Here is a 20,610-nt window from a genome sequence, read left to right as displayed (position 1 = left end):
TCATTCCTGACTGAATGAATGCTCATTCCTTAATACGGGGTGCACTGTGGGTGCACGTCACTCATCACTGGGCCCCACAGCACCCCGATGATGTAGGAGAAGTCTGTGTCAACTTTGAGGGTCTGTGGGATTTGTGCTGCATGCTTCCCATGGGTTGACTCGAATTTTCACAGTGTCCCTGAGAGCTAGAGGGACAGCTGCCATGTTGCAGGTTAGGAGGAGGAAGCGCCAAAGAAACTTCAAGGCCGCATGGCTGAGCAGGCAGGATTCAGGCTCCACTTGGTGACAACCCGGTGGCTCCCCAAGGGCCCACGCCCAGCCCGCAGCTGAGCCCAGGGCCTGGTCCTCCCCTTCTCCCTTCCCTCCCCCTCCCCCACCATGAAGCGTTTGACCCCGCCTGTCCTCTCTCCGCGCTCTGCGGGGGTGTCACCTCCCATTCCACCCTTAGATTTTCAAGTTCTACTTTGAAACCTTTAAATTTTCAATTAGATTGCTAGGTAGTCCTGAAGCATTGTGGAAAATTCTTGTTTTGGCCAATCATGTCAATGTTTATTCTTGAAGCGGGTGCCTTTGCTGCTCTGGCTGGTACCCGGCGTAGACTGAGGGGGCTGGCTGTTACGTGGTTGGATGGAATGGGTGGATTCATCTGACACACATTCGGATGGGGGTTTTGTCGGCTCAGTTGGAAGAGTTCAGTGTGGACCAGACTGTTGGCACAGAGTGGGAATTGAGTAGGTTGTAGTTGGCATGTTATTTAATGAGTCCAAAATTGTAGTTATAACCACATGTATCCTGAAGACTTCTGTGGTACATTTCAGTTGTCTCAGCGTCTCTGGAGTTGAACCCACAGGTCTGTCCATCCACGTGGCGCAGTGGTCATGTCCACCTGACGTTGCAGAAGGTTCTTACCTGTGCAGGTTACAGAAGTCTTTTGGGGTCCTCTGTCTGCTGCTTTCCTTCCATCTCTTCATTACCCTCAGGGTCCAGAGTTCCTTCACTCACTCTCCCTTCTCCAGACACCAAGATTTTGCCAAATATTTCTGCCTGTACCATTTTTTGGAGGCTTGTTAATATATTTATTTTTTATATTTTTAAAAATTGACATACTTTATGTAAAAATTGATGGAAGAAGGTAGAAAAAGTAAAAATTACATGAGCGTGGGCCTGAAATCAGATGTGGCTTCTAGAAACCAGCTGTTGTCATGTTGAGGGGATTTTGTAGTTGTTTGTGCCTTGGCTTAGTGTGGTTACTTGGAAGTACAGATGCGTCCTGCTGTGTCAACGGGCTCCTTCGGGAGGCGGCACCCCGGCTTGCATACTGCCGGCTGTCTGGGCGATAAAATTCATCCAGCTGTGAAATATTTGAAACTAAAAAGATTTTCTGATCTTGTAGATAGTTGAAGTATTGATAACACCAAGGAAATCTGTCACAATTTGAAAAGATAAGCAAAAATTTGATTTCCAGACACTACAGAAAAAGAAGTAAAAATGGTAAGAATTTTTTTTTTTTAAATCATAGATACTGTTTCTTCGTTTATGTACAAAAATGTTTGTAGCATTGCCCTTTTTAAGCGTTTGGTTCTATTACCACTCTCTTGAGAGGTTTTGAATTATAAAATACTGCATAGTGTAACAGTTCAAATACAGTAGTCCCCCCTTATCCGTGGTTTTGCTTTCCGCGGTGTCAGTTACCTGCGGTCAACTGCGGTCCGAAAATATTAAATGGAAAGTTCAGAAGTAGACACTTCCTAAGTTGTAAATTGCGCGCCGTTCTGAGTAGCGTGATGCAGTCATTCACCTCACTTCATCTCATCACGTAGGCTTTGTGTCATCATCACATCGTCACAAGAAGAAGAGGAAAGGTGAGTACAGCGCACTAAGATCTTTGAGAGCAGCCACATGCACATGACTTCTTACGGCGGTGGTAGAGTGGCTCTAGTTTATTGTTACTGTGCCTCATTTCTAACTTAAGCTTTGTCATAGGCACGTCTGTGTAGGAAAAACAGCGTGTCTCTAGGGTTCGGTACCATCCGCGGTTTCAGGCATCCACTGGGGGTCTTGGAATGTACCCCCACGGATCCGGGGGGACTACTGTACATCGAAATGTGTGAAGCAAGTGCCCCCTTCCCACTGCCTAGAGAAGGCACAACTGTTAGGTTTGGTTGTCCTGGTCGCAAACCCTCCATCATGTTCAGAGTCTTATTTTCACACAAATGCTGATACATAATTCTGAGTTGTGCAGCTTAAAAGATAAGCGGTGGGTTGCCTGGATTCTGCGTTGTTTTTGACTGAGGTTTTGGATTTCCAGCGTCCAGTGCGAATTTTTGTGAATGATGATCGCCACGTGATGGCAAAGCATTCGTCCGTTTATCCGACCCAAGAGGAGCTGGAGGCGGTGCAGAACATGGTGTCGCACACGGAACGGGCTCTCAAAGCCGTATCCGACTGGATCGATGAGCAGGAGAAAGGCAGCAGCGAGCATGCCGAGTCGGAGAGCATGGATGCACCCCCAGAGGATGAGAGCAAAGAAGGCGCCGGGTAAGTGGGAGAGCTCTGGGGTCCTTTTGCTTTCCTGGGGAGACTGGCCAGTGTAGGTGAGCATCTCCTTTTCTAAGGGATTCCAGCCTTTCTAGGGCCTCTGGGTTCTGGGCGGACTGGATGCCTCCCTGAAGGCGGGTGGTCTGTCCTCAGGGAGCAGAAGACGGAGCACATGACCAGAACCCTGCGTGGGGTGATGCGTGTTGGCCTTGTGGCCAAGGGCCTGCTGCTCAAGGGGGACTTGGACCTCGAGCTGGTGCTGCTGTGCAAGGAGAAGCCCACGACCGCCCTCCTGGACAAAGTAGCCGACAACCTGGCCATCCAGCTCGCTGTGAGTGCAGCGCCCCCTGGGACGGGGTCCGGGTGCTTGTGGAGGACGCAGGGCAGAGGGGGCCACGCCCGGCTGTGCAGGGCGCCGAGGCACCCTCCAGACCCACCTTGCACCTGCTGTGCTCAGGCCTTCTGGTATTCTCGATGGCTAATGGGCAGGATGCCACGGAGCCAATGAAGTTCTGTGGACGGTGGCTTGCTGGCCGCAGTGGCAGCCAGGAAGGACCCCGTGCCTGCCAGGCGCCAAGCTGCACTGTGCCAGGGCCGCAGTGGGTGTGGCCTTCACATCCACATGGCGTCGGGTGGATGGATGACTAGATAGTACAGTTATTGACGCTCCTCCTGATCCGAACCTGGACAGAGAAGCTTTTTTAAAACCAGTTGATTTGTCTCGTTACCAAAGTGTTGCATAAATACTAGCCTTTGACATTTCGTGAGCTTTGACTACACCAGGCTCTGGGCCAGACGCATTCTTTACGTGAATCATTTCATCCTCGTAACGACCCTCTGAGGTAGGGCTTTATCATCTCAGTGTTCTGGAAGATGTGACCGAGGTTCAGGGAGCTGAGTAATGACCCCAGCATCCCCGGCTGGCGAGTTCTCCGCCTTCAGAGCCTCCATGCCCCATTGCCACATGCTGCCTCCCTGGGACGGGTCCACCCTGCATTTAGGGACAGGATCAGCGAAAGAAGAAAGTAAAGACAAAGGCACAAATCTCCTTCCTTCGAGGGAGACACAGTGTTCACTTCACCCAGGAACACGCGTTCCGTCTTGTGCGGTGACGGTCTGGGGTTGGTGGGTCGGCGTTGAGAGGTGGTGCTGACGCAGGGCCAGAGGTTCTTTTCAGGGGCAGTTTAAGGGGAACGAAGCCCTAAACTTTTCTGTTTTCGTGGTAATTTTTAAGCTAATTTTAATCCTTAACTATAAGAAGTATGTTAATTGAAGAAATGAAGTTGATGTAAATGTTTCTAAAGGAAAGATGATTTCTGCAGAGTCCGTCTTTGAAGAAAGATGCGAATAAAGTGTATTTTATCGTTTTAGATTAGTGCTTTGCTGGCTGATTTTGCCCCCAGGGGACATTTGGCTGGAGACAGTTTTGGTTGTCACCATGGGGGAATTGGGTGCTACTGGCTCCTACTCCGTGGCTAGAGATGCTGCTAAACATCTTAGAGTGCACAGACAGCCCCGCGAGCAGGCGCAGTCCGGCCCGGAGTGCTGAGGAGAAAGCGCACTTTTGATTTGCTGGGGCGCGTTTGTTCTCCCCCCGGCATGATATTTACTGTGCGTTCCATAACAAAAATCCTAAGAGCTGGAATTTGCCTCATCAAGGCGTGTAAACTGATAAAGGAAGAGGAGGTCAGACTGTTGGGAACATCCATTTATAGACGTGTGTACGGCAGCCAGTCCATGATCTTATGTGCCTCGTAGGCTGTAAACACTCTCACTCCCCGTGGTTGTCATTCCACCCTGAGGGCTGCTCCTCCTGGGGTGGAAATAGCGGTGTCTGGATGCCCGCTGCTGGGCCTCATGCTGGACCCACAGGGCCCACGCAAGCCTCTTGCAGCCTTGTGCTAGAGGTCACATCGCTTTGTCCATTTCACGGATTAGAAACCAGGATCGTAGTGCGATCAAGAGACTTACCTAAAGTTACGCGAGTCGCAAGGGAGAAAACAAGGGTTCGGGCCCTAGTCTCCTCCCCAGACCCTCAGCCCTTCCTGTCGCCTTCTAAAGCTTCCTGTGGCAGTCACTGCTCTCTCTGCGGAGCTGGTCCCCTCCTCTCTGCAGTGCCCGCAAAGTGACAAAGACCTGGATGGCAAGAGGGAGGTCCTGACCCCCTGGGGGGAAGGTACTGCTGTCACCTCACCCCCAAGAAGGCGGCCTCGACCGTAGTGACCAGCAGGCCGCCCAGCGCTGCCGATTACCCCGCAAAGAAAGTGTGCTGCAGGCTGCCTTTTCTTTTGTAGGCTGTCACAGAAGACAAGTACGAAATCCTCCAGTCTGTCGATGACGCTGCGATTGTGATAAAAAACACGAAAGAGCCTCCATTGTCCCTGACCATCCACCTGACGTCCCCTGTTGTCAGAGAAGAAATGGAGAAGGTGTTAGCTGGAGGTAGGGCGGCTGAGGCAGGCCTGCAGGACCTCAGAGACGGGGTGTTCCCTCGCCATTCAAATGTGCTATTCAGTTTTAGAGTGCTCTGAGGCAAGGCGCTCGGTGTGGCTTTGGCCACCTTTGCTCCGAGATCGCAGCTCCCTGCGGTGTCGCTCCCAGGGAGCTTCACACAATGCTCACACTGAAAGTGAGTAGCACTTTTCACAGAGGGCTGCACCATTGGCGTTGCTCGTAATCCTGGAATGTTCTCGTGTTGAACTGGGTTCTTCGGTTGAGCCATTCTCTGGCCTTGGACAAGCGTGTCCCTGGTGATTTTGTGGTTTTTCAAGTATGAAGACAGCAGATGGTTTCTGCGTGAACATCACGCTGGAGTGGGGCCGACTGCTTGTGCTGCAGCAGAACCGAGGGCTCCTTTGTGTGTCCTCTTCCCCTGGCCACGCTGATCGGCCGCGGTGAGGGACCCAGCTGGTGCGGAGTTTGGGTCAAGTTTTAAGCACTTGTGCGATTCTCAAACCAAAACCTCAAGCGTTACTAGTGCTTTCTCGATTCGAGGTCCACCCTGGGCCCCTCACGCGGCTCTTCACGCGATGTGTCTTAATCACATTCCTCATGCCATGGAGGAAGGGTCGTGGGCCTTCCCCAAAGCCCTGGCGTGGCAGGGGACACGGCCGCTTCTGCTGCAGCGCGGGCACCGCAGCCCGGCTGGCGCTCTGCATTCCTTTCCGTTCTGATGTCTGCTTCCGGGTGGCAGAGCCCTTCTCGTGTATCCATTTAGGGACGCTGGACCTTTGACCAACAGGACTCTCTCTGTCAAGGGCTGGGGCAGGGCAGTCGGCCTGGTGGGCGCAGAGAGGGAGTTCATTTCCACTCCCCGCACCTTTTTGTTTTTGCTTTTTTTTTTTTTTCTATTGAAATTTTTAGCATAGCTCATTTCTTGGGAGATCCAGGGGAGGAAGCAAGGTAACAGTCTCTTAGAAGATAGGGGCCACCTATCTGTCCCCTCCCCCATGGGATGGTGCCTTTTAGAGTAACTTCCCACCTTTGGTTTTGTTTTTGGTTTTTTTTGGAGGGGCCTCTGATTTTTTTGATTTCCTCTCAGGGCAGAATTAGACGCACTCCAGCTTCTCCTTCCCTGGCCCAGGGCGGAGATGCCCTGAGACCCCGGGAGCCTCGGCTGCCCTTAGGGAGCCGCCACACCCCTTCCCACCCGACAGAAACCCCTTGGTCAAACTGCCTTGTCTTCTTATTCCGCCCATGAATAGAAGCGCCCTCAGTCAACGACCCCCCGGACGTTCTGGACAGGCACAAATGCCTTGCTGCCTTGGCGTCCCTCCGACACGCCAAGTGGTTCCAGGTTTGCATTTTGTTCTTCTATTTGTCTTTCGGTAGAGAATTCCTAAGCTTTAACTTGGCTAACTTGCACCGTAAAGTTTCGGGACCATGAAGACCACCGTGCTGAACTTAGCAGCCGCCGGCGTGCGGTTGCTAAAGGAGCGCGCGTGCACAAATTTGACACCCCCAGGAGGCTTGTGACTAGTAGGTGGGCCACTGCTGCTTTGTGCCACGAGTACTGTCCTTGTTGTCTGCACAGTGACGTTGCCACTGACCACGCGCTTCGTGGTGGCGAACGCTCACCAGGTACCCTGGACAAAGCAGCGCCCTGAGACTCGTGTTCATGTGTGCCTGTGTGCGCGGAGCAGCCTTGGGTAAAGAGCCTGTGCTTTGTTCCTTTAGGCCAGAGCCAACGGGCTGAAGTCGTGTGTCATTGTCATCCGGGTCCTGAGGGACCTGTGCACCCGTGTGCCCACCTGGGGTCCCCTCAGAGGATGGGTAAGGCGCCTCGTAGCCTCGGCCCCCAGGGGTTGTGTGCACAGAGCCCTCCTCCCGTATCCCGGGCATGTATCATGGTGTCCGGGCTGCAGTGGTCCTTCAGGGTGTGGCTGATGCATCCCTGTCATGGCGGCTTGTGGAGCAGTTACTGTGTGCCACCCCCTGGGTAGGGGTGCAAGCGAGACCAGGTCCGCTGTGGAAAAAGCCCATGCAGCCTCGGGAGTGCGGGCCAGGCCGTGTGCTTCCTCTCACGGGTCCGTCCAGGAAGCAGTGTTTGTGGCTGCTCCTGGCCAGCTGCCTGCTTTCTGACAGCCTGGACTTAGGAGGGTTTTCATGCTTTCAAATGGCTGCATCTTAAATATAAGTATCTCCAATATGGCCTCGACTTTGCGTCTGGGCCTGCAGAGCCGAGAGGCCTCCCCCAGCTCTTTAAGGAGACAGGTCCGGTGTCTGGTGTGGCCCCAGCGGCTGTGCCCTGCGCGCTGGCTCACCGTGCCCCTTGCCTTCCAGCCGCTCGAGCTGCTGTGCGAGAAGTCCATCGGCACGGCCAACAGGCCCATGGGCGCCGGCGAGGCCCTGCGCAGAGTGCTGGAGTGCCTGGCCTCGGGCATCGTGATGCCAGGTGGGGCCCTGTGCGCTGCAAGTCACAGGCACAGGACAGGGTTTGAGGCCCCGAGGCCGCTTCCTGGCGGGTCCCCTGACCGGGTTAGGGCAGCAGCAACCCCGTGTCCCCCTAGGGCTGAAGCATGTGACTACCCTCTTGCACCATCATATCCAGCCCTGTGCCGGCTCCGCAGTGTGACTCAGGGCGGACCCGGGGCAGTGGTGGCCCACTCCCACGCGAGCTCCTTGCTCTGAGACACATGGATTATTGCCCTCATGGGCTGGCCGCCGAGTGGGTCACCGAGCTCGGCGTGTTTTCCAGAGCTGGGTGTGGATGGGGCGCGGGGGGTAACGCACCTGGTTCCCTCAGCCAGCACAGCTCTTCCGAGATGCTAAAAGATAATCCTCTGCATATCTTCCTTGTTTCCTGCCTTCAGATGGTTCTGGCATTTATGACCCTTGTGAAAAAGAAGCCACTGATGCTATTGGGCATCTAGACAGACAGCAACGGGAAGATATCACACAGAGTGCGCAGGTATAGTCGCCGCCATTGCCATTGCCACCGCGAGCCCTGACCCAGTGTGTAATCACCGGCTTCAGTTCCGTTACTGGGCGTTCTCAGGGCCGCCACGGACACTAGGCTCAGGTCGGGGACTGCAGGAGAGGGCTCGCGCCCGGTACAGGGTGCCCCAGCCTGGGCTGCTTCTTTCCCCTGGCGCCACGCGTGGTTGTCGCCTGCCCCCTCGGCCGGCTCGAGTGCTGTTTTCGGACACCGAGTTTAGCGGGGAGACGAACTTGCTGTGTGGACAGCTCTGGGGCTCCTTCCCCTGCAGGCCTACCACGTGGCTCCGTGTGGCAACCAGTCCCCAGGATGGGGTCTCCTGTACTCCTCTCGGGGGGTGGTCACAGGCTGGCCTTCCCCCACAGCGAGGCTGGGCCCTGGCAGTCAGGCCCTCCCCTGGCTGTTGGGGGACCCCTTGTTGTAGTAGGGGAGACCGTTAGCACGCCCCAGCTCCCGCCCCTTCCAGAAGGCATTAGCAAGCGCACACACCTCAGCTGGGAGCGCAGGGCGGCCGAGTCAGAGTCCTCTTCCCCTTCTCCAGCATGCTCTGCGACTTGCTGCGTTTGGCCAGCTCCATAAAGTCCTGGGGATGGACCCTTTGCCTTCTAAGATGCCCAAGAAACCAAAGAACGAAACTCCGGTGGACTACACGGGTGAGCGCACAGGGCCAGGCGGCGCGGCAGGGCGCACGCGCAGCAGAGGCCAGCTGCACTCAGCCGCCCTGTCCCGCTCTTCCCTCAGTTCAAATCCCCCCCAGTACCACCTACGCCATTACGCCCATGAAGCGCCCGATGGAGGAGGACGGGGAGGAGAAGTCGCCCAGCAAAAAGAAGAAGAAGATCCAGAAGAAAGGTGCGGGCCTTCGGTCCCAGCCCAGCTTCCCTGCCCTGGCTCCAGGGAGGGTTAGCACCCCCCATCCCCCACCTCCTCGTGCACAAGATGCCTGCTGTTGCTGCGTTTGCTCGGACGCGATACTGAAGTCCTTTTTCTCAATGACTAAATACAGCGCGGGCAGGGAACACAGGTGGGGTGGGTATGCCTGCGAAGGGCGGGGAGGCCGTGGTGCGCGCAGCACCCGGGCCACTGTGCCGTGGGGCAGGAGGCCGGCAGACGTGCCCCCTCCCCGGCTCAGCTGACCGACCTTGCAGAACAGTGTCGCTGTTCTCTCTCCAGAGGAGAAGGCAGAGCCGCCCCAGGCGATGAACGCCTTGATGAGGCTCAACCAGCTGAAGCCGGGGCTGCAGTACAAACTGGTTTCCCAGACTGGGCCGGTGCACGCGCCCATCTTCACCATGTCTGTGGAGGTGGATGGCAATTCGTTCGAGGCCTCGGGCCCATCCAAAAAGACCGCCAAGCTGCACGTGGCCGTCAAGGTGAGTGTGGCCGCGGCCCTGCGATGGGACATGTCCTCCAAACAGCAAGAGTGCCCCCGGCCCCCGACTCCCTGTGAGGCGCTCAATGCAGACAGCACAGGGCCTGGGGTAGGAGCCCAGGCGGGCGAGCGCTGCAACCGTTAGACTTTCAAATGTTTGCCAGGTCACACGTGGAGATGATGCCTTGGTCCTTGTGGCTGACACGTAGGGTGTCCCTAGACCCGGCTGGGCAGTGGGTCTCCTGGGAGCTAACGGGCAAAACACCTTCCCAATTGCCGGGAACCCCCCAGGAGCTTCCAGCTTCAGACCCCGGGCTGGAAGCCCTCGTGGTGACTGGCCCTACGGGTATCTCTGCTGAAGGTGCTGCAGGACATGGGCTTGCCCACTGGTGCCGAGGGCAGGGACTCCAGCAAGGGCGAGGACTCGGCCGAGGAGACGGAGGCGAAGCCGGCTGTGGTGGCCCCGCCCCCTGTGGTGGAGACCGTCTCTACCCCCAGTGCGGCCTTCCCCTCAGATCCCACCACTGAGGTGAGCGTGTGGTGGGCGCTGGAGGGCCCGATAGGGTGGAGCAGGCAGCTGTGTCCTGGGTGCTGGGACAGCTAGTGGTCCTTGTGTCCAGGAGCTGGGTGTGAGCCTTTGCGCCACTGCCGAGAGGGCCCGGCTGCTGATGGCCCAGTGTCCCGGGCTGCACAGGGTGGCCTTCAGTCAGACAGCCTGTCCCCCAGAGAGAGGGTGTGGGTGGAGGTGGTCCCCTCGAGGGGCCCACACATGAGTTCCAGAGGCGAGGCTGGCGCAGGACAGCAGGGCAGACAGAGTGGAGGGCCTGAGGTGTGAGGCGGGCTCGTGAGCCCTTAACTGAGGTCGTTGGTTTTCTTTTCTGTTTTCCCTGAGAACGTAAAACAGCAGGGGCCGATCCTCACTAAGCATGGCAAGAACCCAGTCATGGAGCTGAACGAGAAGAGGCGGGGCCTCAAATACGAGCTCATCTCGGAGACCGGGGGCAGCCACGACAAGCGCTTCGTCATGGAGGTGAGCGGTGGGGCGGCCCCCACGCAGTGGCCCCCACCCCGGAGGCAGGCATCTGGCCACCCCTGACGCACATCCACTCTTCCCAGGTCGAGGTGGATGGGCAGAAATTTCAAGGTGCTGGCTCGAACAAAAAGGTGGCCAAAGCATATGCTGCCCTGGCTGCGCTCGAGAAGCTGTTCCCCGACGCCCCACTCGCCCTCGAGGCCAACAAGAAGAAGAGGGCCCCTGTGCCTGTCAGAGGTGGACCCAAGTTTGCTGCTAAGGTCAGCGGCCCCCCTCCTGTCTCTGGCCTTGGCGCGAAGTCCCCCGTGCCCTGGGTGTGAGGCGAAGGTGACTTGTCTGTCTTCTCTCCCGTCTAGCCTCATAACCCTGGGTTTGGCATGGGGGGCCCCATGCACAACGAAGTGCCCCCGCCCCCAAACCTCCGAGGGCGGGGCAGAGGAGGGAACATCCGCAGTCGAGGGAGAGGGAGAGGATTCGGTGGCGCCAACCACGGAGGCTACATGAATGCTGGTGAGGACCCTTGTCCTGCGCTGGCCCCGTGGCCCAGCTTGCTCTCAGGGTGTGGGGGGCCCCAGGGCCGGGCACACCCACCTCGGCCCCGGTAACCCTGTCTCTTCCCTTCCAGGCGCCGGGTATGGCAGCTACGGGTATGGAGGCAACTCGGCGACCGCCGGCTACAGTAAGTGTGCGTTTCTCCTTGTCTGACTGGGGAAGAAGCTGCAGCTTAGCTCCCGGGCCTGAGTTAGGGCAGGGCGGCCCACCCGCAGCAGCTTCCCTGAGCCGCCTGCTCCCGGCGAGGGGTCAGTCAGTCCTCCAGCCCCCCCGTCCTGCAGAAGCGCGCTGTCCTCCGTAGATGTTAGCACGCACGCGCGTGGGACTTGAAAGTGCCCTAGAAGTCAAAATTTTAAATTTCTCTGCTTTAAGCCGTGCGAAGCACCAGTGCTGTGAAATGCTTTTGTGGACAGTGCACAGCTCTTGTCTTGAGAAGGAGCCTTCACTGGGGGGTTACAGGAGCAGAGAAATCTAAAACATGAATTTCAAATGTGGCCCTCTGTGCCCTTTTTCCAAAGGATTCTAATTTGTTTTCTCTGCTCTGTCTCCCCCTTTTGTAGGTGACTTTTTCACAGACTGCTACGGCTATCATGATTTTGGGTCCTCCTAGAACATCTAAAAGTATTGCACACAAAATCAACTTTTTACTCCAATTTTCTCGAACTCCAAAACCCAAAGTGTCCGTGCTGTGCCCCTCTGCTTCACTGGGTTTCTCAACCGTGGCTTGTCACCGCAGCTTGTCTGAAACTCTTAGCCTGCAGAATTTAAGACAATGGCAGTTTTTATCGTGATTTGCCTTTGAACTTGGTCACATTGAAGTTCACAATAAGTGGAAAACAGTTTTCAGAGAATGCCTTTTTGTGCAGAGTTGCACAGAATTCTAGCGCCAGCGTGGTCAGCATCAAGGCAAAAGCCCACCTTTGCTTTTTATGGAAAGCATTACTTTATTTAAGAGACAGTGACGCATTTTAATCTACCTTTGTCTTAATTTACAGCAGGTTTTGTATGAATTTTTAACCTTTTAACAAATTCCCAATCTGGTTGATGCCTTTGACAGTAACGAAAACGATTTCACCACATCCGAATCCAGAGCAACCGGCTTTTTTTTTTTTATAAGCATGTAAAATGTTGGGAACCTTGGAGAACTGTACATTGTGCGAAGTGAACCTGTCCCGCCTTTTTGTAAACGCTCTGGTGGGTGTTGTGTGGGGACGCGGTACCCTGTGCTGGGTCGGCTAGAGGTGACCTCTCAAAGGTGTCACAGCTGGGCTTCCATCGCCAGCACACGCCGCAGACAGGCTTTGAGGGCAAGAACGTGGAATTTTGCAAGTCCTGCTCACGGCAACAGATGCACGGGAGTCTAGAGAGCTGTTGTGTTGTGTTGTTGTGTTTTGTTTTTAAATGGGGCTTTAAAAATAATCAAGCAGAGAAAGCCTGCCGTGTAGCCCATCTCTCCAGCGAGGAGGTGGCCTCGCAGGCCTGTGTCGCTGGCGCGGCCGCAGCACATTCCAGAAGGCCTAGAAGCTTGCGCCTTCTCACCTGAGCGTGCACACTTGAGCTGGTGGCCCCTGCCTGCGTGCAGAGGCCTGGGCAGGCGTTTTGGTCTTGACTGAGACTCCCGTGTCCTGGCGGGAGCCCTCGGACGTGAGTAGAGTTTGGGCTCTCGTCAGCAGAGTTTTTTTTGCAGCAGAGCCTGTCTCTGCATTGACTTGCAAGATTTTGCGTTTATTCAGGCAAAAACTGGTCCAAACGGTTACTACATAATTTGTTCCCAGAGGTTTGAAACATTCAGTGAAACTTTTTAAAACTTTGATTGCATGGTGTATTTTTTTTTTTAGAAAGTTATTGTTTGAGAATAATGTCTTTTTCTACCAGGAAATAGTTATCCTGAATGACGTTGAAAACTTCCCCTGCCCTTTATTTTTTTTTAATCAATACATGTTAAAGTAAGAAGCCCCCAGGACTTGGCGTCTTCATTCATTCCCACGGGCGAGGAGGGCCAAGGAGGCGCTCCGGGCGGGCCTCGGGGCAGCGCAGGTGGCGGGGACGGCCTCCACGGCGCGTGACGGGCCGGTGCGGTGGGGGGGGTGGGGGCCGCCCGCCTGAAGAAGAGAAACTGATGGGGCGGGTCACTTCTATCCAAATCACTGCTCGGGGGGCCCAGGGCCGCCAGTGTGGGCACACATCCCCAGCGGGTGGAAGGCGCGTGGGGAGTGCCAGGTTACTGCACCCAAGAGCCGGGAGACCCCAGGTGCTGAACACGGGACGTGAGGACAGGCTGTGTGGGAGGGTCCTCTGTCCTCCCCCTCCCCCTGGGTCTCCGGGGCGACTGGGCACCTGCCCCGCCAGCCAGTCATGGTGTGCCCGGGCCTGCCTCCTCCAGGCCAGGAGTTCTGTGGCCCATCCTCCCCGCACTCGCCTCACCTCGCCTCAGCTGACCCACCCCCGTCAGTCCGCCTGAATGTCTGGTGGAGGCCGGGTGTTGACCACCCTGTCTTCGGGGTCCCTTACCTAGTGCCTGGAGGGGGCCTGGTACCATGACATTCGCAGCTTCGAGGCATGAGGATGTGGCGGCCTCGCTGCACGCTTGTCAGTCCTGCTGCTGGGTCCCGCCTGCACCCGGCAACTGTGCTGGGAACAAGGAATGGCCATCCTGGGGGACCCCTGAGGCTGTCACCTGAGGCCCCACCTGGACGTTTTAATCTCAGCCGTAGCCAGTCTCCTTTTCCCACGGGGCTGTGGAGTCACTCCTTAAGCCGGGCGTTTGCACGAGTCACCCCAGGGAGACGGCCAGGCCGTGTGGCTCCTCCGAGACCAGCTCAGACCAGTTGGTCTTCAGGAATGACATGGGTTTTAGGGGCCTCATTAAAGAGCATCTCCTCGGGGCACCCAGGTCTGTGGCTGCAGAGCGTTTTCCCAGCATAGCGGGGGAGGGGGCTGGCTGCTTCTCTGGGGCTTCGCTTTTCCTGTCACCGTTGGGGACATCTGGGTAGCAGTCAGCTAGTGGTGAATGTCCTACCACGCTCGGAGCCCATCTCATTGTCATGTTGACATCCGCTGCAAACGCTGCTGCCGGCGTGCTGTGGTGCCGCTGCTTGGCAAAGATCCATTGTCGTCAGCTGATGGGTGAGTGGAGCTGAAGGCTGGGCCGCCCGAACCAGGCTGCTCCAAGGACCAGAGCACCTGCTCCTCTCTCCCGCCGCCTCCCTTGGTCCCGGCCGCGCTGCCGGCTTGTGGGTCAGCCTTCAGGGCCCACAGCTGCCATTCCTCTGCTCCTCGCCCCAGCTCCTGACCCTGTGCCTGACTTGCTGCCTTCCTGTCTAGGTCAGTTCTACAGCAACGGAGGGCATTCTGGGAATGCCGGTGGTGGCGGCGGTGGGGGCGGTGGTGGCTCCTCCGGCTACGGCTCCTACTACCAAGGCGACAACTACAACTCACCGGTGCCCCCGAAACACGCTGGGAAGAAGCAGCCCCACGGGGGCCAGCAGAAGCCCTCCTATGGCTCGGGCTACCAGTCGCACCAGGGCCAGCAGCAGCCCTACAACCAGAGCCAGTACAGCAACTACGGCCCGCCGCAGGGCAAGCAGAAGGGCTACAGCCACGGGCAGGGCAGCTACTCCTACTCCAACTCCTACAGCTCACCTGGGGGCGGCGGCGGCGCCGACTACAGCTACGAGAGCAAATTCAGTGAGTCGGCCGGGCGCACCACGCCTGCACCCCAGCAGTCCGGTGCTGGCTGCAGGGCGGGCGTGGGAAACACCTGGAGGCAGAGTCCCCCTGGCCCAGGTCCTTGCTGTCCCTTCTTGTCGCCTTCTTCTGAGGCAGGTCTAGTGGAGGCCCCGCAGGCTGTGGGTTGAGGCTGGGGCCCAAGGGTAGAGTCTGAGTCTGGGCCTGGGGCCGCCGCCGCAAGGGGACCTCAGGGATGGGCTCTGGACACTTGCATCCAGCCCCTAAAAGAGCGAGATGTGTTGCCCTGCCGCCCTCGCCCCACGCGCAGACCCAGCAGGCCGCGGCTGCTCTTTTGGCCCAGCTGGGCGAGTCTGGGTGTGCCTGGCCCTCCATGACAGGACTGCAGGCAGCAGCAGCTGTGCTGTCGGCAGGGGCGGCGCTGGCTGCTGGAGGGACGTGGGGAGGCTGCTGCTGGGTTCCTGAACTGCCGGAATGCCAGGGGTGGAACAGGCTTCAGAAGTTGGGCACTGGGTTGGCCCGGGGCACGGAGACCTTGCAGGGGCTCTGGCTAGCTCCGGCACTCGGTGGTTGATCAACGTATGCTGAATGTAAGCATTCAGGATAGGGCGATCTGCAAAGGCCCAGAGTCTCGGCCAAGGGCCCCCGCTTCCAGGGCCGCAGCTCCAGGACCCTGGACCGCCCCAGCCACGTCTGGCTTGGGCCCCATAACCTTGCTGTCTTCTCTCCCCCAGACTACAGTGGGAGTGGAGGCCGAAGCGGCGGGAACAGCTACGGCTCAGGCGGGTCATCCTACAACCCAGGGTCACACGGGGGCTACGGCAGCGGTTCTGGGGGCGGCTCGTCATACCAAGGCAAACAAGGTGGGCCTGAGGCGGCAGGCGGCAAGGCACGGGGGGCCCAAGCTCGGAGCCAGCGGGGTGCACAGAGGCCGTGTAGGGGGCAAGCTGCAGTGGCAGCTGCCACGTGTCTTCCACGTGTGGGACAACAGGAGTGGGAGGCGCAGGCGGGCCCAGGAGCCTGCGAGGACGCAGCCTTACGCAGCCTCCACCTCCTCAGCTTTTCTGCAGCCCCACATCCCGAAACCGCTCACGAAGTCGGCCCTGCAGAGCCTGGCGTGGGGCCTCCAGTTAGGCGCGGGCTCAGCCTTGTGCTCCGTGCCTGGGTGGATGCCCACCCTTCCTCAGCCCAGGTCCCGTCTTCCCACGGTCCCATTGCACAGGGTGTGGGTGACAGCCAGGCCCAATGGCGCGGAAGGCACTTAGCAGAGTCAGGTAGAGCTGAGCCGCTGTTGCGGGACTCGGCCCGGGTGCTGGCTGTGCCAGGCCTCCCTGCTAACCCGCCCTCTCTCCGCCAGGAGGCTACTCGTCACAGTCCAACTACACCTCCCCTGGCTCCGGCCAGAGCTACAGCGGCCCCCCCAGCTCCTACCAGTCCTCACAGGGCGGCTACGGCAGGAACGCAGAGCACAGCATGAGCTACCAGTACAGATAAAGCCGCGGGCGCCTGCGTCTGTCCGTCTGCACTCACCCCGTTGGAAGATCCAGTTTCACGCACCACAGTTAACATGTCAGCCGGTCCCTCCGCCCCGCCCCGTCCACGTTGCCGTGTCGTGAGGTACAGCTGGCCACGCCCGTGGCCCGTCCTGTGACCCGTATCTAGCCGTGTTTGGGACTGTGTGTCTTCAGTGGTCTGTTAGTGGCCATTACCACTTTGTCTGAGTAGTTTTGAGTTCTCGCAGTTCGGTCTCCCTCTGTCTATTTACACTTGGTGTTAGTGTTAACTCGGTTTGTCTCTAAATAGTTCCGGAGGGGATGCGTCATCTCTTCCTGCTTTTGTGAAGTGAGTTCAACAGCTTTCTGTATTTTAATGCTTTAGTGTTTCAGTTTTATAAGTGAAGATTTTATTTTAAAAACCAGTGGGAAAGAGTGGGGTTTTGTATGTCTGGATCATTCAGGCAGTACATCTGAATTCAGCTGAATGTAGATGAATAAAGAGAAACAAAACTCTGCGCCCGTCGTAGGCCTGGGTGTCTGACCCGCCAGCAGTGCGACAGGCAGGTTCCTCCACTCTGTTCCCAGCCCAGGAAAGCAGGGTGGGGTGGCAGGATGGTCCCTGGTCACCAGAGCAGGCCCAGCTCCGGGCCTGTGGACGCCTTTCCTCCGAGGTTGGCCAGGCCAGCACCCGGTCCTGGGGTCTTAGGGCCGTGGTACCCAGTGGGCTCCCCGGGTCAGCGCAGCGGCTCCCGGCGGCCCACGCTGCTGCACCGGGGGGCTCGCACTGTTCAGCGTGCCTGGCTTGCTGCTCCCTGAATCCTGGGGTAGTTTTCAGTGCAGTTTCACATCACCATGGAGTAAAATGTCGTCGTGGGTTTGGTACCTGTCACCTAACTTGAAAATGGCCAGTTGCGTCTGGCTGAAGCCCCGGATCTGGGAGAGCCCGGCTGCAGAACCATTGATGCTGGACCGGCGTGCCAGCCCTCCTCCTGGGCACCCACCGGGGCTTGCGGCGTGCAGCTGGGGCTCTGCTCGGCCCTGCCCGGTTCCGGTGGGCTTCCCTGGAGCAGTGCTTCTCCATCCTGGACAACTGGGCGGCGTTCGGGAGATGTTTGTCATCTAGCGGGCAGAGGCCAGGATGCTGCCCACGTCTACGCTTCAGTCAGCGGGGCGGAGGCGGAGGGCCCTCCCCGGCAGCCCCTATCGGCTTGGCCCAGCCCGGGTGGAGGGCGGCACCTTCACAGGGCCTCCCTGTTCGGTGCTTCTCCGTCCTCTGGCCGCCCGCTGGCCTCCTGGGCCTGGTTCACCACGGCCTTTGGGAGAGGTGGGAACCACTGACTCAGAATCACACGGCTGATGCAGAAAATCCAGTGTGCCTTCAGAGGACGAGGATTTGCTCTCTTGGAGAGGCAAAAGGTGTTCTGCGCCATAAAAGAGAGCGTTCAAGACTGGCTTGCTGCTGGAGCAGAGGAGGCCCCAGATACCACCCAGTCCAGCCCAGGGAGAGAGGCCGTGTGGGGCTCAGCTGAGAGGTGACACGGTGCGAACGCTTGGCTCAGCCTGCATTGCCCTGGGGTCCCTCCCTTCGGTGTGCCCCAGAGGAGACAGACAAGAGAGACCTGAGGGACGCAGCCCTGCCCTGACCTGGATGGGCAGTGGCCATGACCTGTCTCCTCTCCCGGACATGTCCGGGGGCCAGGACAAAGACCCACTTGAGATCCTTGGGATCTTGTGCTTGAGATGAGAGGATCCAGGCTGTGGATGGACCTGCAGCCCTCAGAAACCCACGAGGACGATGCCCTGGCCCACCTGCCAAATGCCTTCACTCTCTACTATGTTTTGAAAGCTCGTTTCCTCACCATCAGTTTCCCAGGCAGCAACCTCCACACTCGGACTTCCGCAGGCAGACCCACCATGAGGGATGGAATCTTGGAGAAGACAGTGGAGACGCTGTCCCCGGCCTTCCGGATGTGGAGACAAGTGCTCAGGGAGCCGGGCCTTGGGAGTCCCTGTCGTGAGGGAGGGCAGGGCCCCACGTGGCCTGTCTCTGAGTGGATGCTGGAGTCGCTCCCTGGGCCAGGATGACTGGTGTTGATCTGAGAGATGGCCGCGGCCAAGGCCACAGAGCGGCGTCCAGGGAGCAGCATCCTTCCTGCCTGCCAGCGTCTGGCGGCTCCGGGCACACCTCACTTGTGGCAGCACCTCTCCAGATCTGCCTCCATCTGCTCACGGCCTCTCTGGGAGTCTCTGCGTCTCAGATCTTCTTCTTTTTTCTGAAAACACCAGTCACTGGATTTAGAGCCCGCCCGGTCCAAGAGGAGCTCGTCCCGAGATCTGTAATCACATCTGCGAAGACCCTGCTTCCAAACGGTGTCCCGTTCACAGGTGTCAGCGTTAGCACTGGGACACGCCTTTTTGGGGGGACAGTGTTCGGCCCACTGCAGGGCTGGGTGAGGGTTTTACTCCCAGTTGGCACCGCCCTGGGAGTTGGTCAGCCACAGGCAGGCTCCTCGTGGTTGGGTCTGGACGGCGCAGAGCCGGCAGTATGGTGGGTCCCTGTCTCGAGGTGACAGTTTATGAGCGCAGGTTTCCGGGCTTCTCACTGTGCTTGGGGACCTCCCTGGTGCTGGTGGACATGTGGTTCAGCTGGCCAGCAGCAGTATCCCAGCCCTCAGGACCTGCCACCCAGGACGCTGTGTTCAGGAAGATGTGGCAGACACCTCGAGCCTGGAGAGGGCCTGGGTGCTGGCATGTCACCCATTCATGGCTGAGCGAGGCCTTCCTGGGCCAGGCCTGTGATGAACAGCAGAGATGCCGTGGCCCATGTGCTGATGGAGGATGGTGTCCTGTGACTTTGTCGCCAGCAGAGATCACCAGGAGTGTCAGCAGGAAGGACCAGCGGCCCACACACTTACTGAGCAAGCTGATCAGGACAGGGTACTTGGGGATAGGCCCTGGGGGTCAGTGACCTGGGACTGGACACTCCACCCAGAGGGCTCAGGATCCCTTTGGAGGGGAGAAAGTCTTCTTGACTTGGGAGGACAGCTGGATATGCGCATGGTGGGCTGAGGTGACGTCAGAGGGAGGGGCATGGCCTTGCAGGGAATTTGGACTGATTCCAGGGGGCAGTATTGGGGATTGGTGACCTAGGACCAAAGGGCACCTCAGAGCAGTAAAGAGGGGTACAGATCCAGGATTCCTCTAGGGTTAGCAGTGTCGCTGGGGTCCAGTCTGACCTGGAAGTCACCAGCCGGCTGTGCGACTACCCTCCACCTGGGCAGGGGGACTTTCACTCTCCCTTTCACCGCTGACCGTTGTGTAGTTGGCACGGCCTGCCCCGCCCCGAAGGACTCAGGCCTGGTCACCTAGGCTGCTCCTTTTGCAGGCCCGTCCTAGACCTCTGGACACGATTTGGGGCAAGAAGGCAACCAGCCTTCTTGGCCCGGATGCTCATTCTAACCCATCCCAGAATAAATGGAAACTTCATGTGTTCATTGTTTCGTTCACTCCACATGTATTTATTGGGTGTTTATGTCTCAGTCGTGCATGGGGCACTGGGAGAATACGGCAGCGAGCCTGGTCCCTGCCCTCAGGGGGTTTCAGGCACCAAGAGGGGCCGGTCCCAGGGGGCCAGGGAGTCAGGTGAGACGAGAGGGAGGAGTTGGACCCAGGAGTGGGTGAGGAGGGTGAGTGAAGGGTGTGCCATGCAGAGGGAACAGTGCTGGCAGAATTCCTTCTGGGGTGGGAATGGACTTCAAGGAGCTGAAGTCAGTGCGTGAAGTATTTTGGTTGCAGCATGGGAGAAGTGTGGCCGGACATCAGTGGGGGCCAGCCAGTGAGGGCCTTGCTGCCCAGCAGAGGGGTTGTAACCTTCCTCCGGAGGGCAGGGGGCAGGATTGTGAGAACCTGGCGGGGTCGTGCTTCAGAACAGTCCACTTGGTCTTTGGACAGAGAACATGTGCAGGAGAGGGGAGAATGGAGGCTGGGAGACCAGCAGAGGGGCTGCGGGTGGGAACATCTGAGCTGAGGTTCAGAGTGATTTAGGTGGCATGGTCCACTGGCCTTGGTGAGGGAACAGCTCCCAGCCCCAAGACAGGTAAACACCGCGTGTCCCAGACAGCAGATGGGCCAGAGAGGAGCATTGCACTGCCTCAGCACACAGGACGGACAGGGGCGCCTCATGGCCCTGCCCTCTGTCTGGGGCAGACAAGCAAATGTCCAGGGAGTAGCCCCAGAGATCATTCCCCCAAGGCTGCAAGTCCTGGGCCTATGGCCTTCCCAGTGTCTCCCAAGACACTGGCTCCTGGGGCTGGCTCAGTGGCATGGTGGTTAAGGTCATGCACTCCGACTCTGCGGCCCAGGTCCCCCAGTTCAGATCCCAGGTGTGGACCTACACACCATTCCTCAGGCCACGCTGTGGTGGCGACCCACATGCAAACTAGAGGAAGATGGGCAGAGGCATTAGCTCAGCGATAATCTTCCTTACAAAAAATAA

At 57.9% G+C, this 20,610-nt stretch overlaps 1 protein-coding gene across 10 annotated transcripts in view; it reads left to right on the top strand.

Annotated features, from left to right (window-relative positions):
* ILF3 (interleukin enhancer binding factor 3) overlaps window positions 1-19,609 on the top strand; it is a 29,056-nt gene extending 9,447 nt beyond the window's left edge. The window contains exons 2-21 of one of the 10 annotated variants that reach the window (XM_023645414.2): window positions 1,394-1,491; window positions 1,821-1,862; window positions 2,309-2,538; window positions 2,692-2,869; window positions 4,833-4,980; window positions 6,243-6,334; window positions 6,715-6,810; window positions 7,321-7,432; window positions 7,851-7,948; window positions 8,517-8,628; window positions 8,717-8,827; window positions 9,149-9,348; window positions 9,709-9,876; window positions 10,255-10,377; window positions 10,464-10,640; window positions 10,737-10,890; window positions 11,006-11,059; window positions 14,257-14,619; window positions 15,354-15,482; window positions 15,977-19,609. In XM_023645414.2, the coding sequence (XP_023501182.1) occupies window positions 1,489-1,491; window positions 1,821-1,862; window positions 2,309-2,538; window positions 2,692-2,869; window positions 4,833-4,980; window positions 6,243-6,334; window positions 6,715-6,810; window positions 7,321-7,432; window positions 7,851-7,948; window positions 8,517-8,628; window positions 8,717-8,827; window positions 9,149-9,348; window positions 9,709-9,876; window positions 10,255-10,377; window positions 10,464-10,640; window positions 10,737-10,890; window positions 11,006-11,059; window positions 14,257-14,619; window positions 15,354-15,482; window positions 15,977-16,113 (2,727 nt within the window). In that variant the 5' untranslated portion in view covers window positions 1,394-1,488 and the 3' untranslated portion in view covers window positions 16,114-19,609. Of the gene's footprint in view, window positions 1-1,393; window positions 1,492-1,820; window positions 1,863-2,308; window positions 2,539-2,691; window positions 2,870-4,832; window positions 4,981-6,242; window positions 6,335-6,714; window positions 6,811-7,320; window positions 7,433-7,850; window positions 7,949-8,516; window positions 8,629-8,716; window positions 8,828-9,148; window positions 9,349-9,708; window positions 9,877-10,239; window positions 10,378-10,463; window positions 10,641-10,736; window positions 10,891-11,005; window positions 11,060-11,492; window positions 12,889-14,256; window positions 14,620-15,353; window positions 15,483-15,976 lie in introns of those variants that run through there. The other 9 variants (XM_023645413.2, XM_023645412.2, XM_070274108.1 and 6 more) reach the window with 9 other exon arrangements.
* Window positions 19,610-20,610: the final 1,001 nt, after the last annotated feature.

The sequence above is a fragment of the Equus caballus genome, chromosome 7 (assembly GCF_041296265.1).
Source record: "Equus caballus isolate H_3958 breed thoroughbred chromosome 7, TB-T2T, whole genome shotgun sequence".
NCBI lineage: Eukaryota > Metazoa > Chordata > Mammalia > Perissodactyla > Equidae > Equus > Equus caballus.
Note: the sequence above shows the minus strand (reverse complement) of the source record. Positions and strands in the feature narration are given on the sequence as shown.